The sequence below is a fragment of the Apaloderma vittatum genome, unplaced genomic scaffold (assembly GCF_000703405.1).
Source record: "Apaloderma vittatum isolate BGI_N311 unplaced genomic scaffold, ASM70340v1 scaffold14098, whole genome shotgun sequence".
Lineage (NCBI taxonomy): Eukaryota > Metazoa > Chordata > Aves > Trogoniformes > Trogonidae > Apaloderma > Apaloderma vittatum.
The window spans coordinates 97,978-125,788 of record NW_009730359.1 but is presented as its reverse complement, the minus strand read 5'-3'; the positions used below and the strand labels follow the sequence as shown (position 1 = coordinate 125,788).

General features: G+C 38.3%; 1 protein-coding gene across 1 annotated transcript in view; it reads left to right on the top strand.

The window, feature by feature from the left end:
• The window catches only part of LOC104277962 (receptor-type tyrosine-protein phosphatase N2-like), a gene marked incomplete at its 5' end in the record, with an annotated part of 82,443 nt that overhangs the window by 13,498 nt on the left and 41,134 nt on the right, over positions 1–27,811 (top strand). Inside the window, 3 exons of the mRNA XM_009874784.1 lie at positions 9,365–9,512; positions 16,960–17,033; positions 25,203–25,280. Of these exons, the coding sequence (XP_009873086.1) occupies positions 9,365–9,512; positions 16,960–17,033; positions 25,203–25,280 (300 nt within the window). The remainder of the gene's footprint in view (positions 1–9,364; positions 9,513–16,959; positions 17,034–25,202; positions 25,281–27,811) is intronic.

Below are 27,811 nucleotides of genomic sequence, written 5' to 3'. Positions count from 1 at the left end.
ATCATATGCTGTATCACTTTGAAGTACTTGGTCATGGTTGCCTGGGTTTTCCTAGTCTCATTATCTCTGAAGAACTTGACCATGCTTGAAGAGAAGATTATTTTTAAATGTGACGTTTTCAGAATTCTATATTTATCTTTTAGTATTTTTTATATATAGTAAATGAAGATGACTGTACAAGTGCTCTGAAAAGAAACAGACTTTAATTCATTAAAATCTAAATTTGCAAATACAGTACCCAACTGGGAACCCAAATTTAGGTGCTTAATTGGGTTAGCTGGGCTTGGAGAGGAAGAAGGCGGGGAATTTGGTTTTGTGTTTTCAGCAAGGTAATTAGTGTATGGTAATACATTTTTAAAGTTTTCATTTCAGACATACAACATCATTAGCAGGCACATAAATGAATCACAAAGATGTATTGTGGTGTGATGTTCAAACCATTAGTAAAAAAATAAAGTGAGAAGAAGGGATCATCTAAAAAAATAGATTTATTTTATAAGAGTAAAATAACAATTTCCTGTGAGAATGGAATTGGGTGTCAATATTTATCACAAGGAGTTGGAGGACTTGATATAGGATTGTTTTGCAGTTTTTCTGCTACTTTTTTATTTAGCTGTGTAGCTTGCACTTTTGCTTTTTAACAAAGCTACCAGAAAGCCTTCCCAAAATGTCTCAGTTGACAAATTCAGCTGACACTATCCTTGGCATCAATTCGTATACTGCAGAGTTGTCTTTAATGGAGAGGTTTGGATTTTTTTTTTTGGTTTGGATTTATTTTTGTTTTTAAGAAATGTCACAACATAATCCATGCTGTGAAATAGCAGTATTTGGCTAAAAGATTTAGCCCTGCAGTTTTTGAAATAACATTCTTCCTTTTTTTAAAGGCTATTTATTATTTAAGGTTTTTATTGTGAAATCTACCATAAGAAGTAGAGAAAGCCTAGAAGCTGATTTGGGCTAATTTGTCTTTTAAATCTTTGTTATTTAGTTTGGCATGTCTTTGTATAAACAGAATCCAACGTGCACAAATTAAATTCCTCTGCTTGTCAACCCATAAACCCCCTTAAACTTCTAAACAAAAATCCCAAACCAAAACCTGTTCTATTTCCATTAGAATTAGAACATTTGGTATTCTCTAATAACAAAAATGTTATCAGATATGGATTCATGAAGGTTAAATGACCTTTAGCCTTGTCTGTAAACATAATCATGGGAAATGAAAAAAAAAACCAGTGGTCAAGAAGACAGAGTTCTGAATTTCTCTGCAAAATAAGTGGTTTAGGAGTATATTCTGTGACACTGGGAAATTCACTTGGATGTTTCCACCCTTTTATTTCCCATCTGTCAAATGGCAATGATACTTGCCTCCATTGCAGAATTAACATGAGCGCTTTCAGACAGTTGGACGGAAGGAGCTGTAGAAGTACAGAGATTGTAAGGGAGCAAATTATATTCCTTTTATGGTAATCATCTTTTTGTTGAGGTTTATTTAAAGCAAAGTAATTGCAGGGGTGAAACTTCACAGGCCTAATTTAGATTTCAAGAAAGGGGGTAAGGAGGAGGACATGGGGTGTTTGTATTTTAAGTCCTAGAAGACACCATTAAATAACTGATAATCCTTGAGAAGGGACTCTTTGTAGGGTAAATTTCCTTATCTTCTGCTATATTTAGAGAGCCAGGTAGAGTAAATATTTCATAATTAAGCATTCTGGTGGTTTTCTTACTGTTTAATTTCTTAATTACATTTGCTTTCAAAAACGTATCTGCCTTTATCATTTCGATTCAAGCAGTGTTTAGCATCACATGTATTTTTCAACATTTCCTCCAGCACTGGAAACCTGTGTCAGTCCACACCAGGTTGTATCCAGCCATTTCAGTGTGATTTCGTTGAGCACCTTTGGCAGCTGGGAGCTGTAAGAAAAGGGATTAGTGAGTGTTTGTCTGATACACACTGATCCCAGCACCTGCTGATTGGATTGAAGTAATCCTTTTACAAGTTACAAAACTCTATTATCAGAGCATTAAGAAAGGGAGCGGCAGAGATACACTCTACATCAAGGGTATATTAATTTAGGTAAACAGAACATAGGTTGACATTTAATGCACTTGTGAAATACAGTCATTCTTGCAAAAGTTGCACAGTAGCCTAGTCTGGTAGATTATGCCGTACACTGCTCATGAAAAGGTGATACGTCCCTAGGAAGCCAAGGACAATCACATAAAATTATTTTAGATGGCATGCTTAAAGCATGACTGCTCTTTGTATTCATTCTTAGTTGTTTACAATGATCTTTACATCTGAAAATATAAAATTGAATGTATGGAATGTCATATTTTTATTGTTGACTGACTTCACCAATTGAGTGAATTTATTTCCGTATAATACAACCTATTTTAAACAGTCTGAGGATATTATCTCAACCAGACTGAATAGTTGCTTTATCAGAGGATTACCTCTCTCTGTTTCTTTTTTAGTATTCTTCCATCACCTACCATTTTATGTATGATGTTAGTAGTGTTTTATGGCAAATTACTGGTAAAGCTTCATAGTAGTTTTCAATACTTAATTGAAAGGGCTTCAGAGGTGCTCTTTTCACTGGTCTGATCAGGTCCTGAGAAATACAAATGTCCTGCTTTAAACTAAACGGAACCAATTCTCTTGCTCTTCGTCTTCTTCAGTGGCTGGTGTCTGAGGAGGACTCTTCTCCTGCTGGTGACCCAGTCCTGAGTTCCTGAATCCAGCTCCTGTGTCCACTTCCTCTCTACTGCAGAGCCTGGGACTTCCCCGGTGCTTGCTTGCTCTGCAGCATCAGTGGTGATTGATTTTGTTATCAGGAGGGGGGAGTTAGGTTCTATATCATATTTGTATATAGTTCCTTATTTTCATTATTTCCTTATTAGTACTACTATTGCTTTATTAAAGCTGTCTTAGTTTTCTTTTCCAATCTGTCTCTCTATCTCCTTCCCTTTCCCTTCCCATTTGAGAAGGGACAGGGATTAGAGAGCATCTGTCAGCATTTAGTGGCCAGCCCAGCCCTAACCCTCAATAACGAGAAAAATCAGATTTCATGTATTACAGTAGTAATATGTCTGCAAACACTGAGGAGGAAAAATAATTTTTCAGGGTATCTTATAAAGGCAAGATACAAATTCCCAGGTTTTTTACTTCCTCAATTTTGGGGGGTTTACCTTAGACAGTTCTTGCTGATAAGATCAGGAGATCTGGAACAAGACAAGTTAGAAAAGAGAAAGGAGCCTTCAGCCTGAAGTGGCTGACTAATCAGATGATGAAATCCTGGCTCCAGTAAAGTCAAGAGTGTTGTTGCCATTGACAGTGGTAGGTGCAGAACGCTCCCCAGGGTTGAAAGTATGTGAGAGTTTAGCCAGATATTAATTTACTCAGATTTCTTTCAGGTGTAAGTTCTGTGAGATATAGACGTTGAGCTGCCACAACAGAATTTTATATATATATATACACACATATACATAGATGTAACCATACTGAGAGGTATGAAGAAGATTTGAAGAAACTGTTCTCTGCATGGTCTGAATATGGCTTAGGATTCTACTAGTGATACTTACCTCAGGGAGCTTTGTTTCAGCAGATCTGGGCAAGTGTGGGTGCACCAGTACAGAAGAATAAAGTAATCATAATTTTATAAAAGAGTGGAGAGAAGGAAAGAGAAGAGGAGAAGAGAAATAAACCCTTCTATTACTATTCTCTGAGTCCAGACTCCAGCCCTAGAAAATAATGGAGTATATATTAAAAAAGAAATTGCTGATTATCTAGTGAGAGATTTTTTTCAAGGACATAAAAGGGACATAAGTTGAGGGTCTCGTTTAAAAGGATGGGGAAGGCTGGAGTCTTTCCTTTGTGTGTTTGCTAATCTTCTCCATCCTTCCATTGGATAGCTGCACAATGAGTAAGAATGTGCATAATTTTATAAAGAATAAATCTTGCCTGGACAAAGTTGATTGCTTTTCATTTAACTAAAACTACAAAACCAGTACATGAAGTGAAAACAACAGATGTAATATATCCAGATTTTAATAAAGGCTTGAAACTGTCTCATGAATAGTTAATTGAAAAATTGATGTCAGTTTTTTAGAAGATGATTACATGGATTGAAAAGTGGCTAAAGGACAATATACAAAAAGTAATGATCAAAAGCTATATATGGGAGTGTCTGGCAGAGTACAGGAACTGTTAGATCCAGTTAAATATAACATTTTAAATAATGCTCTGGAAGTGAATGGGAGTGACAATGACTTTTAAAAGTAGTATCACAGTGTAATATTCTGTAAAGAGGTGATGACATAGGAGTAATTCAAAAGTGTGAAAAGCTTAGGCCTGCAAACATATACAACAAATAAAGTTGAATTATCTTTGAAGAGTCATAAGAAGAGATGTCTATAGTTTGGATGGATCTGTTAGTTCATGATGTGTGAAGACACTAAAATATATACAGAACAGCCATATACTGTGTAAGAAGACTAGGGCTGAAATAAATGGATTGGTGACAATGAGTTGCAAATTAAGTTTGCAATAGCAAAGCAATTGGAATCGATATGAAAAAGCCATCTGAAATTAAGACTACCATTCCTTACTGAAAATATTTGAGTATTTCCAGGAATACAATGTGTAGTTCAGAACAGTTTGTGTCCTGAGAAAAAGTAATGAACTGTGTTTTAGGCTTCTACTTTAGATATAGATCACCTAAGCGTTGGAAAGTTTCTCAGTGAAGTACAAGAAACAAGACATTATTTGATTATTTGGAGGCCTGAAAATGGCTAATCAGATAGGCTGCTTTGTCTCCAGATTCTGTAGCACTGCACGTAATATGAGTGGGAACAGAGAAATTTACTGTGAAGCCACTAATGATAAGGTATTAAGCCAGAAAAAGGAAGGAGAAAATCATGCGCTGTATTGAAAGTAAATTTGATTTATGCAAACAGATATTCTTCTCATGTATATTCAATTTGGTAAGTACTGAAAAAGACAAAGAAGTTTAAGGAGAATAGCAAAAATGCCAGGGTGTCCAGTGCCAGAACAATATAGCCTATAAGTTAGCATAGAACAAAGACAAAAAAAAGCGTTTACTTAAGTCAATTGGAGAGAATAACAAACAAAATTGTTTCAGGTATGGTCATTTAGTCCACAATTTGTTATGTATAGTTAAGGCCAATTCTCTCCTCTTCAGATTCCTTCTGCAGAGCCCAGTGAAGCACCATAGCACCTCCTGGCCCCCTGCATCGCTGGAAAAAGCAGCAGCAGTTTGAGAGCAGGGGCTCGCTCTGTGTTAGGTGAAAGGTGGGGATTGGAGTGGTCACCGTTCACAAGGATTAAGATAATGTCCCATCCACTTCTTCACCTGACATCTGAGATTCGATTCGACCTGTCGAGGTCTGTCAGTTTAACAGTTGCTCATCTTTTCACTAAAAGAGACATCCTCACTCATGAAAAGAGTGTCTCATCAAGTACTGTGTTGGAAGTATGTTGTCAAAAAGAATTGCTTTTTGCAATAGCTGAGCATGAGCTAATAAAATAGGCATTTTTAAAACAAATACCTTGATCACAAAGCATGCGCTAGATGCTACTTCTTGAGTAAAGAAAAAAGTAAAGAAAAACAAAGTGGTCTGACACCATATTAAAACATCAGCCAAGTGCTCAGGAAGTTTTACCAAAGCCAAGCCGGGCTGTTGTGCTCTGTCTTTGTGCCTGTGTTCAGGCATACTGAACCTATCTTAATATTTGCCACTGGCACCGATTCTCTTGGCCAGAGATGCATGGTCCCTGGGAAGAATCTCTCCTCCTCTGGCTGAAAGCTCATCTTTTGCCTTATGACTGGCACGTCTCACGCAATAATAATGGATTTTAAAACACATCCCCCCTCTCCACATAGTGTCAATGCAGCCTGATCTAGTGAGAGATGTCCCTGCCATGGCAGGGGGGTTGAAACTAGGTGATCTTTGAGGTTCCTTCCAACCCAAATCATTCTGATTCTATGATCCCCCTTTTCCCTGTAATGTGTTTGGTAGCAAGAGTATCTTACCTGTCTAAACAAGAGAAAGCGTGGACTGGGCTGTCAGTTGTCCTTGCAGGTGAGGCTCTGTGGAAGGAACATTAGGACTTAATGAAATTTAAGGTACATCAGGAGATCGGTCCAAGCAGACAGTGCTTGTTTAAATAATAGCATATACTTGGTGTTACAGGACTTGTCTTGATGTGGACTTATTGGTGAGACCAGACCTTTACCTTTTTCATCAGGCTTTGAGGAGCATTACAATAACAGTGGTGACAACCTCTATTTATTTTACCTGTGCTCTGGGATGAGGAAAATCACGTGCGTGTTTGATGTGTTGGTAATGAATTTCTTTTGTACCAGGCAAATGCTGCAGAATGTCTCGTGAAAACATCCTAATTAAGGAGTGGATTTGAGTAGACATACAATCTCCAAAATATCAGAAGTTCCACTCAATTTAATGTACATCCAGCAGCTCCCAAGAGAGTGTTTCAGAATCACTGAGCTTCTGTTTAGCAAAATGGGGATGAGCGTAGGGGCTCTGAAGGACTGTAAATGAAAGATCACTTAACTCTGGAGGAGTTGACTCCTGAATGTTTTAAAGCAAGCTTCTTTCTCAGTAGCTTTTTTAAACATGTGTAAAGCAGATAATCATATTGTGCAGAGCCTTCCACAGGTCTGTTCAAATAGTCAAAAACCTTTTCAAGATTTGTAAATGCCCTGTGATCCATGTGACGCAGGTGTTGAAATCACTTGAAAAGTGGCTGTCTGGTTAAAGTAAATATTTCAGTGTGTTTTTATTTGAATATTCATTTCTCTCTACACTCAAGATTCCCTGAAAAAAGGAACATAAAAGTAAGAAAAGTATTCGTTTTTAAAGAGAGGTGAGTTATTTAAAAATTAATGTGTACTAAAAGCAATCAAATTACCTTAGCTATGTCATATTTGATGAGTTAAAAAGAAAATAAAATTTATTTTTAAAATACAATCCTTGAAATAAACAAGTTGGAGCCAATGGGAAGCTCCTTGCTATGTACAGCCCTGCCTTAGGAATCCAATGTTTGTGGCCCTTTTCCTACAGTGTCATGGTTCTCACAGTATTTTGGAGAGATTCAGTGTTGGCAGATCTGTGTATCTGCATAAAATGTCCCTGAAGTCTATGGGACATTGGTGATGGGCTTGTCAGAATGAATCAGATTATAAAACTGAGGTTTAAAATGGGAAGATGCTACGCACTGGTCCTTGACTGCCTGATCTCTGCCTGCTGCATGCTAAACAGCTTCTCCGAAGCCAGGACTCTTGGCTCAGTGGTATTTTTAAGATTTTGCTGGGTTTTATTCCTCTTGCCTCATAAAAATTCTTATATACCAACTAGTCTCTGCTTAGGAGGGATTGTGGTTTATTTTACTATGTTCAGCATACATATGCAGGCACAGATTTACTAGGAGAAAAGATCAGGATATTTCGCCTCCCTCCTTTCCCCCAGTGGTGACAGCCTTTCAGCAAGGACAAGCACACTCCAGAGGACTGTTGCCTCTCGTTAATTTTCAGGGTAAGGCTGTGAACACAGTTCCTGACCTGCTCCCCCAACACCCGCCTCTCCCAGCTCTGCATTCGTCAGGTCGCAGGTCTGTCCACTGCCATGCTTTTTCCTTCATTGTAGAAAAGAAGCAATCACACAGTAGGTGTTTTGATTGTATCCAGGCCACCGCTATTTTTTATCTCCTTTAGAAGCCTTTCTTTTAATATAATGTATTTCTGTGTCCTTAAAGATGGCCTTTCTGGAAGCGTCACTTCTTGAATGGCTTTTCAGTAACAGGTTTGATTTACAAATCTCATGTAAGGATGCATACAGCTGACAAACCCTGCACAAAACAAAGCTGTGTGTCAGGGGCTATTTTTGGAACCAAAAAAAAGTTCAAACTGCAAGAAAATGAGTCGTATCCTGCTTTGCCGGCCGGGTGGAACAACAGCGGAGCTCCCGTTCAGTGCAAGACAAGCTGCAAGCTTTTTGCACCTTCTGTTAAACCTACCAAGAGGCCAGGAGAACCTTTCTTCTTCAAAGTATGTTTGGGAAGAGCTATTTGGCATAATAGAGATTGACTATGGGAAAGGTTTCCTAGAGAAACTAAACTGCTTTTTATACTTTTCAGTGAATCTTTTCCAGGTGCTTTTTCTAGATAAGTGTTGCTACAGATTGGGCTGTATCAGTGAGTGCTCTGGCAGGAACTACTTTGACTGATGTTGGGACCAGTGGTACCCACCAGTGGTATGTCTGCTCCCAACCACCGATGAGATCCTGAGCCTGCCCCCTAAACAGTCTGCCCTTTTTTAATCTCTTTAAGGATGTTAACTTCACCCTACCTTGTAATGAAAGTATGGAGTTTAGTTTACAAACATGAACTGGGTGTAACATGGAATTACTCTATTGCTTATTGTAGATGACAGGCTCTGAAACAGTACCAGGTGATCACTTTTTAATTTCCTGTTAAAAGGAGAGGAAGAGTTCTGGTTTTCCCCCCCTTCCTATTTTCTATCTTTCTTCCCCTCACCTATTTGGATGCTTTTCAGGTCCTTGGGCTGAAGGAATAGGATTTTAGTTCACTTCTGGCAAACATTTGGAGCTGAATTCCCAATCGACTGCGGTACTGAATCTTCAGTCTTGGTAGATCCACAAAAACTCTGATAGGCCATCATTCCTGCCACAGCCAGTTAATTGTTCTTTGGTGATCCTTCTCCTAACACTGTTGACTTCACTGAATGCCAGGTGCAATCTTTAACAATGTATATTAATATTAATTAACAGCACCTTCTCAATTCAAGGCCTTCTGTTACAGGACGAGTTCCTAATGACCTGGTACTTGGGCTGTGACACTTCAGCCTGGCAATTTTTTAATTCTCCTCAACAGCTGTATCGTTGTTGTGACTTACGTATGTGCTTGAACTTTAGTTTTAAAAGCCTTTGGTTTGACATGAGGTGTTGTTGTAGTAAGTAATTTTTATCAATGGTCTTTTGTTTCTTTTTTATTAGCTCATGGAAGAGACATTTGGGCTTACGTTTTCTAGGTACTGAAGAACAAATCGTTTTCTCCTGGAGCTCCATAGCTGGAGGTTTCAAGCATTTTTTCTGTGTTAGCACTGGTACATGTTAGCATTCTCATTTTGTACAACACAAATAAGCTTGACGTTAACTCTCTAAGTGAATGAATTAGCCATAAGACTGAGCATGTTTTGTCTCCAAAGCTCAAGATTACCATGCTTTCCATCCTGAGATACATCCTTTTATCTTAGCTTTGAGCCTAGCTAAGTCAATGCTTAACACAGTACTCTCTTAATTCCAGTCCTACATGGAAGATCATCTGAAAAACAAGAACCGTCTGGAGAAGGAATGGGAAGCTCTATGTGCTTATCAGGCAGAACCCAATGCTACCACTGTTGCACAGCAGGAGGAAAATATGCAGAAGAATCGCTCACGGGCTGTAATACCATGTATGTACGCTTTAATTTGGGTGTTTTCTTTTACAGTTCTTGACACTGTTCTCAGTATCCTTTGCATGGTGATTTGAAAGCCACAGATGACGGGAAGGCAGAGTAGTTTGTATGTAGGCTAGAAAACTGTAGGTAGAGCTATGGGCTGGGTGCATGTCCTGTTGTCATATCAGGCACTGTTTATCTCCTAAGTTGCACATGTGTTACAAAAATGCACAACTATGTCACACAGCACTGCTGCTGCAGCTGTGCTGTCCCATAAAATTCAGTAGCCAGAGTGCTTTTCAATCCTGGAATGTACTTTCTGTACAAGAGTGACATCTGTAGCCATTCAACAGAAAGAAGTCTGGCTTGTGTTTAGACAAGTTGGTATCATGTCCATCCAACAGTAATACCAGCAGTCTATAATCAGAGCTAGATGATCTGTTTATCAGATACTCAGCTGTACTGAATGAGCCCCTTTAGGCTGCAGTGGATAAGCTTGCAAACTGGCTTCTCTTCTAGGCTTCGGATAAAAAGAGAAAAGCGGGAGCGGGGGGAAGCAGCCAGTGTCTATATTCCTAGAATCTGCTCTTTCCTGTAAGCAGCCACCTTTCTGAGCTTCTAATAAAAGCAGCATATTTTTCTTATGCAAATATATGTATCTCATAGATTACACTGGTAATCTATGGCCACACATTTTATTAAGCAACCAGTGAAACAAAACTGAAACTGAGAATATATGCACAGTCCACAGCAACAAAAATGCTCTCAATCAGTGTGCCCACAATCCAGCTGGGTAGCTTGGCAAACATATGTAGCTATTTTAATTTTTAAAGTGCCCTGAAAACATTAATTTTCCCTAGGAGAGCTTTGAGTAAGTACTATTCCTTCTTTAGAAATGAGGAAATGACAGGTAACACATTAAGTAAATGTCAGAGCCGGATTTAGAGTGTAGATTCTTTGGAAGTACATGGTAATTTAACTGAGCGCATCAGTCCTTGCATATTTGCTTCAGCAGGGTTTATCTCTCTTGTTTATGTAGTGGCTCTCTCTGCAATACTTTGCTCTTTAGGAGAGGAGTACAGTAATTCAGTGATATGAATTCTCCTGAGTAAATATGGTGCTGGTCAAAAGTCTTTTGAGGCACCAGCAGCAGTTTGCTGACTTCCATGTGTCTGAGGATCAGATCTGTTGAAAAGTTCTAAAGAAGTCACCATGAAAGTTAAAGGAGTGCAAGACTTCTGTGCTCCTTTCCGTCCTGGAAAAAAAATAGCATTTATCCAGCATGATAGGAAGCAAAAATTGCTCTGTGATAATGTGTATTGATCCAAGTTAATCTTCCTGCTTAAAGTGTTCATTTCAACGTGGACTAGCAGTCAGACCATCGTGAACTATTCCAAGTCCCTGTTCATAAATTAAGCCAGATAGTTTCTGGTTGCTGCCTTGGAGACAACATGGGAGCTACAGTTTTCGTTAGGAATTGATGCTGGCTATTTGGCTAATGTAGGAAATTTGTCTGCATGGTACAAGGAGCAATAAGAGAGGGACCCTCAGACTAGACCATTCTATCTCTGAATCCAGAAGTAACATAGTTGTGGCAATGCTAAAAAGCAGAGATTTTTAGCCCGGGTATCATGCCACACTAGAGAGCTGAGCTATTTTCAGAGCTAAGATAGTCTGTCTCTTTTCATCATATTGTACCATGTGAATGACTCAGCCTACACTGATCAGCCTTCAGCTGACAAGTCTCCGCCATTTCTTCTTCTGTGGAATATTGTTATGCCTCTTTTTCCCATCCAGTACTACCTACTTCCCAACCAGTACTACCTGGGAAGGTATTTGGACGCAGGCAGGGTGGCTGCAATTTATCTGAAGCTTTAATGAGAAGTATTTGAGCATATTTTAAATACTTTAGTACTTTTATGAGAGTAAAATGCTTTTTTTTTTGCTTTGTTACAATGTGAAAACTTCTGTTATAGCAATTGGTGCACTGGGAACTTTAGTTTGTGACTGAATTGCACAAAAATTACCTGCCCTTGCTTTCTGAAGCAGCTGTGCACTGGTAAACAGCTGTCGTGTTATATCCTTAAAACTACATTGATGGTGGGTGCAAATGTGACATAGAGTTTAAATAATATTAAATTTTGTTAAGGTGGTGGTTGTTGTAGACGCTAAGATTAGACTGAGGTGAGAAGGACCCCAGTTTGCCCACTTTTTTTGTGATGTTTGACATTAAAACTGTAGCAAAATGTCACAGATTTGCTTCGTAATAAGTTAAGAAGCAAAGATGATATGCTTTTGATATGCAACAAAGTTATGGTACATTCAAAGTACTCTTTCAGAGTAATGCCTTGTTAGCATTTCTTTACCCCTTTCATATTCATAATCACCTTGACAAGCTAGAACAAGATTGCCAATTCATGTAAAAGACTTCATCCTGAAAAGTCTTCAAAGAAGCTTTAATAGCATGTTCTATTTACTTTACATTTTCCTTTCTTATCCAGTCATAAAAGAATACAATATTGTTTTTTTACTGAATATACAGCTGATGTAATTTCTAGATTAACATCGTCTTTAATTCTCTAATTTTATCACCTACCTTCTCTATTTACAAATAGATTTTGAAATACTTGGTAGTAGAACACCTTGACATTGCACTTAATTAATTACTAGTTAAAAAGAATTCTAACAACTGAAGTAACTTAGACCTTCCAGATTAACAAAACTGCATCCTCAGCAATCCTATCACAGAAGGCTGTCATTTAGGGCAATGAGATGCATTTTTTCTGTATGAACACCTGAGCAGCACAATTTGTTGATGTCCAAAAAAAAAACCTTCTCTGATTTTATTTTCTCTTCTTGCAGCTCTGCAAAATAAGACCATCTCAATAGGGTCAATACTGTATGTTGTTATTTATGTATGCCATAGATACCTATAGGTATTTTAAACATGTGGCAAACAACTGTTTGCAGTGAACATCTGTCAAAAGCTGTCTACTCTAACTGTATCCATCCATGGGTCATTGTATATATTAGAGTAACTTGCTTACCTCTGTGCTTTGGCTTTCCTCCAAAGGAAAGCAAAACATTTGAAGGCAGAGGGTGCACCCAGCTCTGAGGCATGTGTGCAGTGAGAGCATGGCTGGGGGACGTGCTCCAAGGACTGGAACAGCTGGGCAGAGGGTACTTGCTCCGGGTGTGTGCATTACCCATATCAGTAATGCACATGCAGATAGTGCTTTGGAATAAATTAACTTGATTTCAGTTCAGATCTAAGAAGAGTTCTATTTTGTCCAAATAACCTGAGGGCAAAAATAATGATAATCAACAAATTCTGATGCTTCACAGTCTTCAGGATGCTTGGCTTTCTTACTTCAGAAAGTATGGCTCTCTATAGTGCTTTGTATGGAAAAAAACCAAAACCAACCAACAATCTAAATCTAGAAGGAAGAGAATGATGATCCAGGCACAACCTGCCAGGTTGATTGTTGTGAGATTCACTCTGCTCTGGGATGCCTGGATTCAGATAACCCAGAATGGCCCATATTTCTTGGTTCCAGTCTTTATTAGCTTAGTTCCTTCAGGACTATCTGGCTAAAAAGAAACAGAAGACAGGGGGAATTAGGTAAGATGTGAGTCTTATTTTGCCAAGCCTTCAATCCCTATCTGAAAAGCAACGAAAGTAATAGATCTTCATTAAATTGCAGAGCCATGAGATAAGTAGAGGACTGTGAGATGACATAACACTGTCTTATTGGTCACTGTTTTTAAATATTCCAGGCAGATATGATGTTTTGAGCTCAACTCAGTCATTTAAACACAGGAATCTAGTGCCGTTTGAGATGACTAAATTATTAAATGTACCCACGCAGAGCTGGTGGATATAACATAGACTCTATGGGAGACCTGTCCCCTCCTAGCTACTAGTCTGAGTGTCATTATGGCACCTCAGATATCACTAGAAATCTACACTGGGAGATTGAATCAAGTTCTCTGGGCATGATCCTGTGATATCGTAGATTAAGAAACCTAAATTTCAGTGACTCCATGTAGCTGCTTCTATTTGAGCCAGATGTCAAAGCACCTGTAACAGCCAGTGAAGAGCTGGTTAGTGCAGGGGCACCCAGACAGGTGTACAATGGCCAAAAGTTGTTATTTGATTTACAGTGAAATTACTAGCTCTAGGATGCCATCATATATATTTTGTGTGAGCTTCTGGTGCTGTCCAGAAGGGTACAAGTCTTTAGGTCGTCTGTTGCATCTGTTATTCTTGTGCAATGTAGTCATCTATTGTATAGTTTTTCAAAAAATATGACATGTTCGTGTTTAGCCGACTAAATCAAGCGTCATTAACTGTAACCTGGTCCACATGAAGACATACGTATGTAAACAGCAAAACTTAGGTTTCCCAGCCTAGAAATTGAGGTTTTATATACTGCAAACTCACATGCGTTTGCTTTATATTTTATCCCTTATACTGGACAATAATTTATACTTCATATTTTGTATGTATATAAAATGCAGCATTGTGCTGTGTTTCTCCTCAGCTATAGGTTACTATTAGCCTTCTTGTTTACAAAGCCTCTCTCTGCCACACATATCCATCTATACATTTTGCTTTTCTTTCAGCTGTGACTTGGCTGGAGCAATAGCAAATGCAAAGTAGTTCAGCATTCAGCAGCAGCTATTGTAGATATTTGAAATAATGACTAGTTGTAGCTTGGCCAGATTGCAGTAGCTAGTAACAGCATTTGTATTTTCTCTCACTTCCTTATTATTGTCCTTTTCCTCTTCAGTCCCTTCATTCATCTTTCTTGCTTGCTTTTCAGACTGATCTTCATTTTCTCTTATCCCTTTCCTTCCTACTTTTCCTCTCTTTCTTCTAATATAATCAATATGCAGTTTACATAAGAAATCTTGTATATTTGACATTTTCCCCATAGATACTTACTCTTACCATAACAAACTGGTGTCCATGGTATTCTTTTTTTTCCTTCTTCCTTTTCTACTTGTTTCTGAAAAGCTATTATGCTAGTTCCTAGAAGCTTTGAGGTGATAACAAGCATAGACAAGCACAATCTGTTCATTGTCAATATGAACGCTTGATGCTGCAACTGAAGCACACATGGGTGCAAACTCTTGATATATGCAGAAAACACATGTACAACCTTTTTTGTACACTTTTTTTTTTTTTCCTGAACGCAACTACAGGGTCTCGCCAGCTTTCACTACCAAAGTCTTAACACGTCTCACCCTCTGATAAACCCCTCAAGACAGCAGAATGATAATGATATGGCACAGTAAGTCAAAGGGTCTGGATAAAACATTATGTTTCAAAAAAACTCAAAAAAGATCCTGGAGTTACTGATCTGACACTTGACTTTTACTGGAGAGTCAGACTGACATCTGTTTGCTAAATACTGATGAATCGCTGCCTGCTCTCTCTCCCACATCCATTTGAAAACATTTCACACATTTTCTTTGGTGATTAGTTCAAACACTTTTGCTATCAATGAACGGGGCTCATCCTGAGTGCTTTCTTAGCTTAAGATATGTGAGAGACTACATTTAGTGCATGCAACCTGCGTATCTCCTGCATTGCCAAAAGCATTCAGAGCTGTAGTTCTTCAAGCAATCTGTGACAATGCTCATTGTAAAGCTTCCTATAAAAAATCGTGGGTAGCCTCAAGATCTCAGATATCACAAGTTCATTTTTATATTTTGAATTTTTGTGTGGCAATGGCAAAGTAAGGTGGAAGTGAATAATGTGTATGAACGTGTTCCCTTTCTCATCTTCTTCATCCTCCTATCGTGTTGAAACCTTGGCAGAGGAAATAATTTTATGTCAATAGTTAAGAATGGCTTTTGATTCATTTGACGTGACTTATTCACCTGTCAGTTCATTCCAGGAGAAGGTTGCTCACATTGATGGGTTAAATATTGCAGATGAGATTGAGTGACTATAAACAACACTCACATAAGCACACCTTTGTCTTGCTCACATATTGACCTGCCATGACATCACTGGTGAATAAACGTAAGCAGAGCTCAAAGCCTCTGTCTCTGCTGTCCCATGTGGTACTTACAGTGTTTGATAACATTTATTGTTCCTCTTTATTAAAATAATGAGTGGTGCTTAGTAGTTCAAAAAGACAACTTGTAATTCTGCTCATCAAAATGTTGTCACAGGCCACTAGAGAAGGTACAAAGCGGGACAGGTTGTATTCCTCTACTCTTAATTTGTCTGTTTGGGTAATTGGTGGAACGATCCTCTCAAAACATCAGTATCCATGTTCAGCTGTAGAGGGTTACAGAAAGGGCAGCTCCGTGACCTCACCACAATATACTGTGCAGGGTAGGTTTGCTGAAAAGTATTAATTGTGCTGGTTATGTATTAGGTACAAGTTATCTGGGATTCGTATGTAAAGACTTAGACATCTCTCGCATAAATTATCTCTATATGGTCTGGTCTTTCTTTCTCTAGTCAATGGAAACAAAATGGGCACTTCGTAAGTGCAGTTTGGCCTGTTTGAGACAGCTAAATCAGGATGAGATGATTCATGACATAGAAATATTTCTTTTCACTTAGCAGAAAAGTGAGTCTAGATGGCTGGAAGAGGTCTAAATAAGGACAAATAAAACCCATACAGTACGTATGTCCTGAAGTTCAGAAAAAAACCTGCAAAATCTAGTTTGGGATGTACCAACTTGAAACACAATTGAGCTATCACCAGTCAAATACAAGTTAAAAAGTACTAGAAGAATCTTGATGATGGGCAGATATTAGTCTCCTATGTCCAGAGCTGCTTTTTAAGTTCTTTGCTAGAGCTATCTAAAGTAGCTACATTACCAGCAGTGTGAGATGTCTGTGTATCTTCCTGTTGTGTTTTAGGTGCAGTTGTTACCAGCATTTTCTCTATCCCACAATCATCTCCAAGTCATGTAGTCTCTTCATAGCACTATACAGCACCGGTCTTTGATCAGGACAGATTAGTTTACTGCGCAGCTCTCAACTTTACTTCAGTGTTCTGTTGTTCATTTGGTACAGAAGCCAGATGGACAAAGTCCATCATCTTACTTCTTCCATGGCCCTGCAAACACAGGAATGTTTTCTATAGTACTACTTTTTTTCTAGGGATTTGCCTAGTTTAAATCTTAAACTCCTTGAGCAGTAGAGATTCTTCTTTTACCTGTGAGAGGTTGTAGCACATTACGGTGCATCTCCTGAAGACATGCTTTCTGGTACTCAGCCTCTGAAATATCTTAATGCTTCATTCCTGGGTTAGGCTGTGACACTGTGGCTGTGTCAAGGCTATGTTAGGTGGCGAGTTGGGAGGGAATATCCTTTCTGATATTTAGTGTTTACCTGTCTTGAAATGCACATTAATCTGACTTTGAATTTTTTAACTTAAAATGTGTAAAATAGTAATGTAGAAAGTTTCTTCTCTTCTTTTCTCTTTTGCAGATGATCATTCCAGGATATGTTTGAAAGGTGAAAATAGCCACGACAATTCAGACTACATCAATGCTAGCCCAATTGTAAGTATGGTAACCTGTGAGAAATAATCCAAATAGTCACTCCTTGTCTTTCCTTTTACTAAAATATACTAACTTGAGGCACCTCAGCTGCTTAGGTCGTGCAACCTCAGGTCGTGAGAACCTCACAACCCTGGTGTCTCAGACTGTCTTTTCAAATTGAAATCTTCTACATGTTTATGCAATACCCTTGAAGTTTATGTACTAAGAAAACAAAGCCACTAAATAGTTTTTGTTCTACCTTGGAATTTGGAAACTGTCAAGTTTTCTGTACTTGATATTACTAACTTATGGATTATAAAATTCAATGATATATCCTTAGCAAAGCTTTTCCTTCTCTGAGAAAGTAAAACTTGCTTGTTCTTTTTTGCTTTGTCCTACTAGCTGCAGTCATAAAAGGAATGGTTTCCGTAGGTGTGGAGAGCTGAGCTCCACAGGCTTCTGAACTCCTGCATCAGGAAGTGACATTTGCTCTTACCTCCCTTCTTCTGTTGCCCTACCAACGTGTAGTTTGGTGTTTCTGTAGCTCACCCCAAAATAGCTAGCTTTTTTTTTGAAAGCAACAGTGGGACCTCTTACCAATTATATATTCATTCAAACTGCGGAAGAGGTCAGTCCAATTTTTGCATCTTCAGTGGGGCCCAGCTCTCCTTTCTCACCCTATGTAAGCTGAATATGAATCCTTTCTTGGCTGTGAAAGATGATGGGAGAAAAGATCCCTATTTTTAGACACAAAACAGGTATGATAGAGCCAGTAGCATTGCCCTGTCGTAGCATCTCAGTGGAAGTGTCATGGTATCCATCTGAAGGGGGAAGAAATCATTTGTGTCCTTGACCTCTGTGAGATTGCTAGTATTGGAGTCACTTTTGCTCATGGTTCTTATTCACATTAATAAGGCACTAAAAAATTACTATAAGGAAACTACTATAAAGATCTTGGGATGGAGAATTAGATCTCACTGCAGTGGGCTGTGTATGCCATTACTTTTTCCTAGGGACTATCACTACCCCAGTTAAATTACTTTGTGTGGGCAAGGCAGATGACAATTTGCAACAGCATGAAATTATACGCTGCTTCCTTCCAATGTTGTTGACAATACTTTTTTTTTCTCAAAACACCCCACAACTATGTAGAAACTGTTCTCTGAGCTTTGTTTTTGTTACTTTCAGCAGAGTTCAAAAGCTTAATTTCCCTGAATATACAAAAATGTTTTATTCAAACAGCTAAAAAATACACAGAACCCAAGAAACATCTTCAGAATGGTTTTGTCTTTGGCTTCGGGTAGAGGGGAACCCAAAGCCCCTGCATGCTTCAGGGGTTAACAGTGCCATTTTAGAGGACAGGATAGATGCACACAGATTAGAGCAGTTTTTTTGAACTACTTTTAAGTATGTATCTGATTAAACCAATCTCTAATTTATCTGACTAGACCAAGTTCTAGCTGGCCCCAGGATCAGGAGATCAGAGTAACTTGGTGCTCCAAGGAATACATGTCCTGCTTGTAAAGTCAGGCACAGAGGTCCAGCTGCAGGGCTTTGGTGCTCTGTTTATCTGTCTTCAGGGAGTTAAGTTTGGATAAGCCTTAATCTGATAGTAGAAATTGAGAGATTTTGTGGGAGGTGTCAACTGGAAATGAGATACTGCGTTCCTGTAAGAGCTTGGTTGTAATTCTCATGACTACAGTATGGTGCAAAAGAGGAGTTAAGAGTGTCTGTAGACAGTGCGAAGCCAGGATCAGTGGTGGCAGCAAGACAGATGCTGTGTTTCTACTGAGTAACCAAGATAGGCTTCTGCAATGTGCCTAAAAGTCTGGGTAAACACAACTGTTTTTCGCAGACAGATTTGGTTGGGGAAGGGGTGAATTCTTGCATGTGTGTATATACCTGTTGCAACTGTAATTCTGGATTATAGTATATCTATTCCCTTAATTACACTGAAAAATGTTAGATGAAATAGTGTTGGGGGTGGAGAGACAGGAACAAGACGTTGATATAACTGTGAAGAGATTTGCTTTGTCAGGATGCCTGAAGCTAATAGAGGCAGAGGATCTCTGCTTCCACGGCTTTAACTCTCATGGTTTTACAGGGGGTTGTAATCTTGCCTTTCCATTCAGCACTTAACAAGGGTGTTTTCTTCTGCAGCGTTAGAAGATATTTCTTTTTATAGCTATCCCAAACTTGAGTTTTACTCAATGAATCAAGTCACACTGATAAAGCAAGAATTCTTATGGTTATCTCTGTGTCTCTTAGAGAAGCATTTCTATGATGAGAGATAAGTAGGTTGTGCAAGTGTCTCATTGGATTGAGACAAGCAGCCAGTGTCTTGCATAGCCATGAAAAACTCTTGAGTTCCTTTTCTTCGTGGTAGAACAGGGACCCTACTGTGTGGGAGGGAACACCACAGCCCACATTTGTGTAGATGACCTGCTATTCCAAGGAAGGAGATGCTGCAGATGTTTTTGTGAGTTAGTTTCACTAAGTCAATAGTCATTTTGTTATTTTGAAAGCAGTAGATAAGACGTGTGTTTCCTGAAGATGATGCAGTGGGAAGTTGGTAGGAGAAGATGACTACTTTGCAAGCCTGTAGTGTGGAAGGATTCTCTGCACACTGTTTCATTTTGAAATAAACTAATATCTTCAGCTTAGTGTAAACATATTTGTTAATCTGGTGTAGTTTTCTATGGTGAGGTAGAATATAGGAGTGGCAGAGATAGTCAGTGTCTGTTCTCCCCACCTTGGAAGCCTACTGGAGTATTACATTGGGCACTTGATTCTGCGGTATTTACTGTGGCTGTACAGCCATTGCGGCCCGAGCTGGACATACGTGCTATTACTGCTGCTGTTTATTTGAGATCTTTTCTGTTAGCAGAAACACATTTAATCCACACCTTTGTAAGCGCACAGTGGATGTGGAGTACCAGTAAGTCTGCTTTTATTCGCTCTTGCAAAAATCCTACCGTTTCTTTCCTTCAGACTGCTGCCTTTCAACTTAAATAACCTCAGTAATTATCATGTCAATACAGTGATGTTCCTGGTGCATTTGCGCCTTGCAGCGCTTGGGTTAGGAGTGAGCATTTTAGTGAGCTGCAAGATGGGCATTAAGAGCACAGGATCAGTACAGGCTGAACTGACTGGAAGAGGCTTTTTCCTCCCAGCGCGTGTGAGCTGTCTGGTGGGGGAAGAGTGTCAAATAAAGTAATTATATTTGAGCTTTGGAAAGGGAGGCTTCCAGTCGTGTACATGTCGTTGGGTATCTCCAGCTTCTGTGTCAGTGCTCCAGTCTCCAGCTGGGGCTCACTCAACCTTAACTTAAGTCTAAATGAGTGCAGCAGTACATTGTACAAAAAAAAAAAAAAAAAATCCCTGTGCTAGACAATAAGCTGGCCACCTGCCCACATGTTTCTTCTTTTTAAAAAATGTTACCCCCTCTCAAGACCTTCTTTCCCTCCAATATGTTGTGAAAACTGGGGTTAGATTGATGGCCTCATGGCTGGGAGTGGGTGAACAGACTCAGAAAAGATTTCGTCTGAGTTCTTCCTGTAGGTCTTTAATTTCACTGTAGCATGATGCCAGGCAAAATGAGGCCTAAGGATAAATTTGCAGGGTAAAAGCGAGGTAGAAATCTGTTTCCCTCCTTTCTGAAATAACATAAAGTACTATGATAATAACTCTGCTATCGGCAGCTGAATGAAAGGCTTGCAATTACAGCACAAGAAGACCCTGACTGTGCAGAATAAAACTGTGATAATTACATCTGTCATATTTGTACTTAGTCCTCATTAAATTTCGGGAAAATCATCCAGTAGTAAATAATGTGCAATCTTTGCTTTTAAATCAGAGGTCATGAAAGTAAATGGGAATTCTGTTTTTCCTCATAGGGTGTCTGAGAGAGAAAAAATCCCATCAACTACGTTTAAAAACTCAGTTTGCTTATTATTGAAGACACCAGACTGAGGAATGTCATTAGCATGAGAGTTTGTTCAAACACAGCATACAAATTTTATCACCAAGAATAGACTCTGAAATTCATAATGGCATTCACAACCAGATTTACTTCTTTCATGCCATTAGGGGTTTTAAAGGAAGGATTTAAAAATTGGTTTAAATTTTAATTCAAACATGATTTTAAGGACTAGTCTGCCTTTTTAATTTTAATGCTGAGATGAATGTGATTACAAAGTTCATCTGCATTTGCTGGATGTGCCTTCTTTTACAAAAACAAATACACTATTTTACTTTTAGAGACTGTGTATACTCTGTGTAATAAATATATGCATGGAAGTAGATTTTATTTGTATTATAATCACATTAAATCTGGAAACTACACAGTAGCTTGAATCCATACAGGTTTTTTAAGGTGTTAATCAGAGTTCAACTTTCTTCTGTCGTATTTGTTCTTTACTGGATATCATTCTGATCTCAGTGATTTAGGAATATTTTGACTGGGCTCAGAGGATTTAGATCAAGGTAGATGTGGTGTGACTGAGACTGCATCTCACCCAGTACTTTTCTGCGTGGAAAGTAAGGGTCTGACAGGCTGAGAGGCAAGCTAGAGGGCACGAGTGAATCAGTGGATCATTTACACGAGTTTTCAAAACAGTCATTGATGCCCATTGATACTTTTACTTCAGTTTACAGTTTTAAAAGACTACTTAACAAGAATCTGTATGTACCACTCTCAAGTGGAAATACAATAAATTTGAGGATTTACTCCTATAATATATCAATGTTGGTGTATTTCATCAGCATTATCAGTGAAATCAGGCAGCAGCACAATCTCTATCTAAAAACTGGACAAAATTCAGAGTTCTTCAGGGAATCCTTGCAAAGTCCTAAGTTAAGGCAACTGGATAGTAGAACTCATGAAGGAAAACTAAAGTAAAGCAAAGGTGGAATTGTGGCCTGATCGTAATTTAACAAATGCACAGCTAATAATGGTAACATGTTCTTTATATATTTTCCTACGTGCGGATACTCTAAGTCAATTTATATTACAATGCCCTGAAGAAAAACACAGTCATGCCACTAAAGTTGTTTTGGGTTTTTTTTCCAGCATTAAATCTGAAAGCTCCTCCTTTTTGTTTTTATTTGCTTTTGATATTGGCAGTGATGAAAATCACCACAGTATTCAATGGTCAGTTATAGTAATCCTTGATCTTTTTCTTGCCCTAATACAAAATCATGGAAAAATAGATTGAAACATTATCACCAGTCTTGCCTTTGTTGTACTGCAGCAGAAAATAAGAATTCTGCCACAGGAGAACAGTTGTAATAACTGCAGTTTTTCTTTCCAAAAATGCCTATTCGATCCAGTTCTGATGTAAGCCTTGTGAACTTTGTGCTTTGATGGGGATTTAGAGCGAAAAATCTTGTTCTTTTTGACCAGTTACTGTTAGCGTGATTTCTGAAGCTTGTTCCGATGTGAAATATTAGCAAACAGTCGATTTTTGTTTTAATACTTGATAGTACAGAGCCTGCTGTTCTCTATTCCTCTGGAGAATACATTTTCTGTTTTATTTTCATGAAGTGACTGAGGGATCCTTGAAGGAAGATAATGACTACTGACACAAAAAAAAAGCTTTTCACTTGATCCTTGATTAGTTAGTTCAGAACCCATTGCTGACTTTATTTCTTTATTCAAACTTTTGTTAACTTTGATAGATTAAGTTGCCCTTGGTGTTCTTGGTGACCTTGAGAGAATAAAAAAAAATCATAACAAAAACATTCGAGAACTGTCCCTTGCAGTCACCTATTGAGGTTAAATTCAGTGTGACCAGAGTGGTGATTTTTCACAGTTTTCTTGGAATACGTGGCCTTTAAAACAGTAAATATAATAGAAAATTGATGAAACCAGGAATTTCATTTAATTAGTTAAAGCTTTGCTCTTATTTTTGTTCAGTTAAAGATCATTTAATAGGATGATAGCGCTTTCTGCCATCTTTCATTCGCTCCAAGCAAGACGAGTTTCTGCTCATAATTGTTTTCTGTGCAACACAATGTGCTTGGAATGTAATAATTGTAATTGTCTTTAGAATTATGGTTAAACTGCTGATACACTTCACTACTCTGCACTCATTGTAATGTTTTCCACGTTCCAACAGCACCTTTGTGACAGAGGTTGATTAATGCTGAAATGCCAAGATTGGCCTATTCCTATTTTATGAGTTGAATGTTGAGAAGAGCTTCCTCCATGACAGTGCTATTTGCATCATCCTTGATTTCTTCTGCCTTTGTTTTCTGGCATGTATACATACAAAAGAATTTAGTTTAAGAAGAAATGCAAAGTAAATTATTATTTTTCTAAAGTTTGGTTTATTTACTGTCAATTACATTTTCAAATCAGGCTCTTGCCTGTTAGACAAGTGACATCATTTTCAAGTGATTGCAGCCTACAACAGCTTCTACTGGGAGTAGCAAGTCCTTCTTGGTGAAGGTTGAATTTTCTAAGCTAAGATTTTTAGTTCCAGCACAGGAAAACTTTTAAACACATGATTGAATCCTATAGATCTCTGTGGGATTCAAACTGAAACAACAGAGATTATTTCAACCATAATGAAACAAAGAAAGTCTGACTTTGCTTAATCACACTTGCTGCTGTTTTCAGCCCTGTTTAGTTCAGTGCCTCAGTTCTTGCAAAAACAAAAAACAAGTTGCCCATTTTCAAACGTTTCCTAAAGTTTTTTTGCTAGTAATGCTTTCTGAAGAAAGCTGATTTTTACCCTAGTCTGTACTACGCACAGTAGTAAATGTCTTGCCATCAGAATTGCTTTTGTCAAAAGGCAAAGAAAGCAAGGTTGAAATTTGTTGTGAGAAATTGCTTGTTGTGAAGAGATGTTTGCTGATAAGAGAAGCATCTCAATGAAGCCCAGAATAAATTGATGGTATTATAGGCATTCTGGTCAAGATTTTTTATAACTATGGATGATGAATCAGAAGTCAGCTTTTATTCTAAATGGATTCAGTGACTTCATTTTACCTGTGTTGTGTTGTCATGGAGAATTTTTATACTAAGTCCGGTTTAATTATACATCAGAAAATTAGAAACATAAAAGTGTTCTCTTCCTTTCTGCAACATTCATCATATTGTTGTTCTGTTAGAATAACTTACATCTGTTCTTTTATGGTTCTTCCCTCTTTTATGTTTCACATAATTATGAGGTGCCTTCTTTTACGCTGACATGTACCATCACTGAAAATTTTGGTAGGCTATGAATAAATTCAGTAGATCCCTGTTAATGCAAATGTGACTCACATTCATTCTTATTCAGATCTTTACTTATAGAACAGAATCATGTATTGAGACGAATTCTGTCTTCAGCTACATGGATAGAAGTTAACTCTCACCAACTTCAGCGTCACTGAGTCACACCCACACATCTGAGAGCAGAACTGGGTCTCTTCTCTGCGTTCAAAGTTTTGTCTTGCCCAGTTCAGAATGAGTTTGTTTGGTTTTTAATCCTATCAGCAGATCTTCTTTTTCAGCAGAATAGGTCCTAAGACTTAGAACCAAGAAAACCACCCATCGGTTTGAAAACATTCATTGTAACACACTAATCCTATTTACTCTTGATAGCTTTGTTTCTTAGATTCTTTATTTTTTCTGCTCAGTGAATTTTCTGCTCCTTGAATTAAATGTAATAATTAAGGTCTTTAAGCAGAACTTCCTCTGTTGAGGCCAAATCCATGCATTTAGATAAACCAGCTAACCAGAAAAAGGCAGAATTCGAATTTGTTCCCCATTTTTGCTGGTTTTTAGTTACATGTGCCCTTGACTGGCACAGTCGAAATGGAGAATGTATTTAGTTGTGTGGAGCATTCTTAACACTTAGTGTAGAAAAATGTTTCAAATGACTTCTAGGTTGCTATGAAACCACAAGTACTGATCTCAGATAAATGCCTTTATCAACCACCATATATGATCTTAAGCTGCAGAGAGGACACGGGACATTGCTCATCAGTGCTGTTATTCATCTGGTAGCATCCGTGTTTTGTGAAAAAGTTCTCCACTGAACTTATAAATAGAAATAAAATTCTTTGCTTGCCAATGAAGGATGAAGGGACGTGACAGTCCTTTAGGAAGTCCCTTGTTTCCGCCCTCACATACTTTCTGTCTGTAACACAGCAAGGGATTTTCTTTTAAATAAATCCAGTCTTTCTCTTTCCTTATTCCAGATGGACCATGACCCCCGAAACCCTGCATACATTGCCACCCAGGGTCCTCTCCCTGCTACTGTTGCTGACTTCTGGCAGGTAAGTTGAACATCTCTTTGAAAAATTAATTATGTTACAAATAAACTGTTTTCCTGTGCTTCTCGAAATGTAAAGAGTATAAAAATATATTGTGCTTGGGTCACAACAGATAGAAAAAACTTAGTTTAAATGTCTTTTTAAAATCTAGTAGTACATGGATATTCAAGCCATTTATATATTTGACAAGCCCTGCTAAAGAATAGTTGATCTGGAAATTACATTGAAAACCTCAGGCCAAATTATTCATATTTTAGTGCCAGGTCTCTGTAATTAAATTGCTGCCAAGGACTGGATGATTTTCAGAGGACTTGACCTTCTTAAGAGTGTAGCCAGAATTCATTGTCACTCTCCAGATCAAAAAGGACCTAACACTATGTGCCATGAATCTTTCCATTGAAACCTACTTTTCACATGTTCTGGTTCCCCAGAATGCTTAAACTCATATGTATTTTCCCTATCACAGATAGCTGAGTTACATGTTAAGATCTTACTGCATAAAGTTGAGCAGGTGCATCATTTTCGGCAGGACTGGGGCTAAAGGCAGTAGTTACTGATGCACAAATATGAGGTTACCTTGCATGCAGTTTTTTTATGTGCTTGTGCAGCTCTGATTTCGATGTGCACACACTGCCAGGCTAGGTGTGTGTGGTTGTATGATGAACAGGCTGCGTTAAATATTCCCTTTCTAACTCTACAAGTGTGCCTGAAAGCTTACTGAAGCTATTTGGGGAGGAGACCAACAGGGGCCTATTTATCACCGTGAACCTATGTTTTTATTTTTGCCTTATAAACTTAGAAGCATTTGTTCTGAAGATAAATAATGTCTCTTGTAAAGTTTCATAAGTGCCATTGCATTGTAGGAGCTTGCATGGATTGAAATCATCATCTCTCTTCTTCTGCGTTACTTGTTCTATGATTATAAAGTGTTCACTGATCCCTGTCGAAGGTACCTTCCGTGTCAGAATTTCCTACTGTTTCTGATGAGCAATCAGGATGTTTTCAAAAAGTTTGTTTGATTTTGGATACCTGGATATTTATTTAAATGCTCGGTCTGAGATATTTTGGGACTGGTTTTCAGAAGTGCAGAGCAAATGCTTTCTGCATGAAGCAAGTTGAGCTGTTGATCCGGCTTAAATTTTCAAGTAACGTGTGATTATTGTCTTCACTGTTTGGTAATTAGGCACAATTGAGAAGACTGATCTTTTTTCTCTTGTCAGGTGGGCTCCTTATAACAGTCATGATATATGAAAATGTGTTTCTTAAGTTAAACATGCAAAATCAAATGCCATGTTAGCTGTTCTGTGATGATATTTTACGATTCCTAAGGCCCAGGGTTTTTTAATTGTATATTTTTGCATATTTGTATGTTTATACTTTGTATATTTTTCCCTGTTACTGCACCTTTACACGCTGAAAAAAATATATATTCTTGTTTTTAAAGAACCCTCTTTATATAAGCATTGCTGCTGATGCAGAAGTCAGAACTTAATGATACCAATATAGTATGGAAGGTATATTCATATGAGTGATATATGCTTCTCCCATTCCAGTTTGAACAGTTAGCCTACCTGTTTACACAGACACAGAGACTAGAACTGAAACATGATTTCTTTGTTCTATGGTCCAATCTTCTTCATACTCAAAAGGTCTCTTTCTTGACTTTCTTTCTTCATACTGTTTGTGATTGGAGAGTCATCACTTTTGTTCGCTTTCCTTCTGTGCTTTTTAGCTCTTTCTCCTCCCAGTTATCCGTCAGTGAAAGTTCGCTCCATCTCCCCATCAGATTTGCTGTAAACATCTCCACGGAAACCAACTGGCAACCATAGTTCAGCTTCTGCTCAAGTGTGGCTATGTGTCCATTTTTGATGCAATATTGTTATTGTTTCTTGTGTTAGGTTCCACGGGAAAGTTTTTTTCTTATAGTTATCTTAATCTGCCTATGTCAGATTGGTCCATCACCCTTTTCTCTTAAACTTGAACTTCCTACAGATCACATGTGCTGCTTCCTGTCCTAAGCTTTTTATATGGCCTAGGGTATCAAGCAGGTCTAATAAACAGGCCAAGAGAGATTAACCCCTTAAAGAGCACTGCATCCATAACTGCTGAAATGCAGTAGGTCCACTGTAGAATCCAAAGCCGTGGCTTGAAGCTGTTACAGTTTATATCTGGCTGCAGGAGCAAAGTTTGTATCCATTTTTCACCTAATAGTAATTATTTTAAGGTAAAGCATGGGAAACCCAAACTTAAAACAGAAAACAGAGTATTTACTTACTCAAGGCAGAATCCTCTGTTTACCTGAGTGCAGTTTTCTGAAGTTTATACAGACTATGGTGCTGCCACCAGGGATTGTTGAAAGATTGGCTTATTCATTCCTGATACATCTTCTCAGTGGTTCTCCTTCTTCTGCCTCATCTACTTAATACCAGCTGTTGCTCAACTGTGTTGCTTTTTTTCCCTTTTGTGTGCTCAGCGAGGCAGTTTTCTGACTGATAGTGAGAAGAGTGATTAACTCCAGAGAGACCTGGGACTAT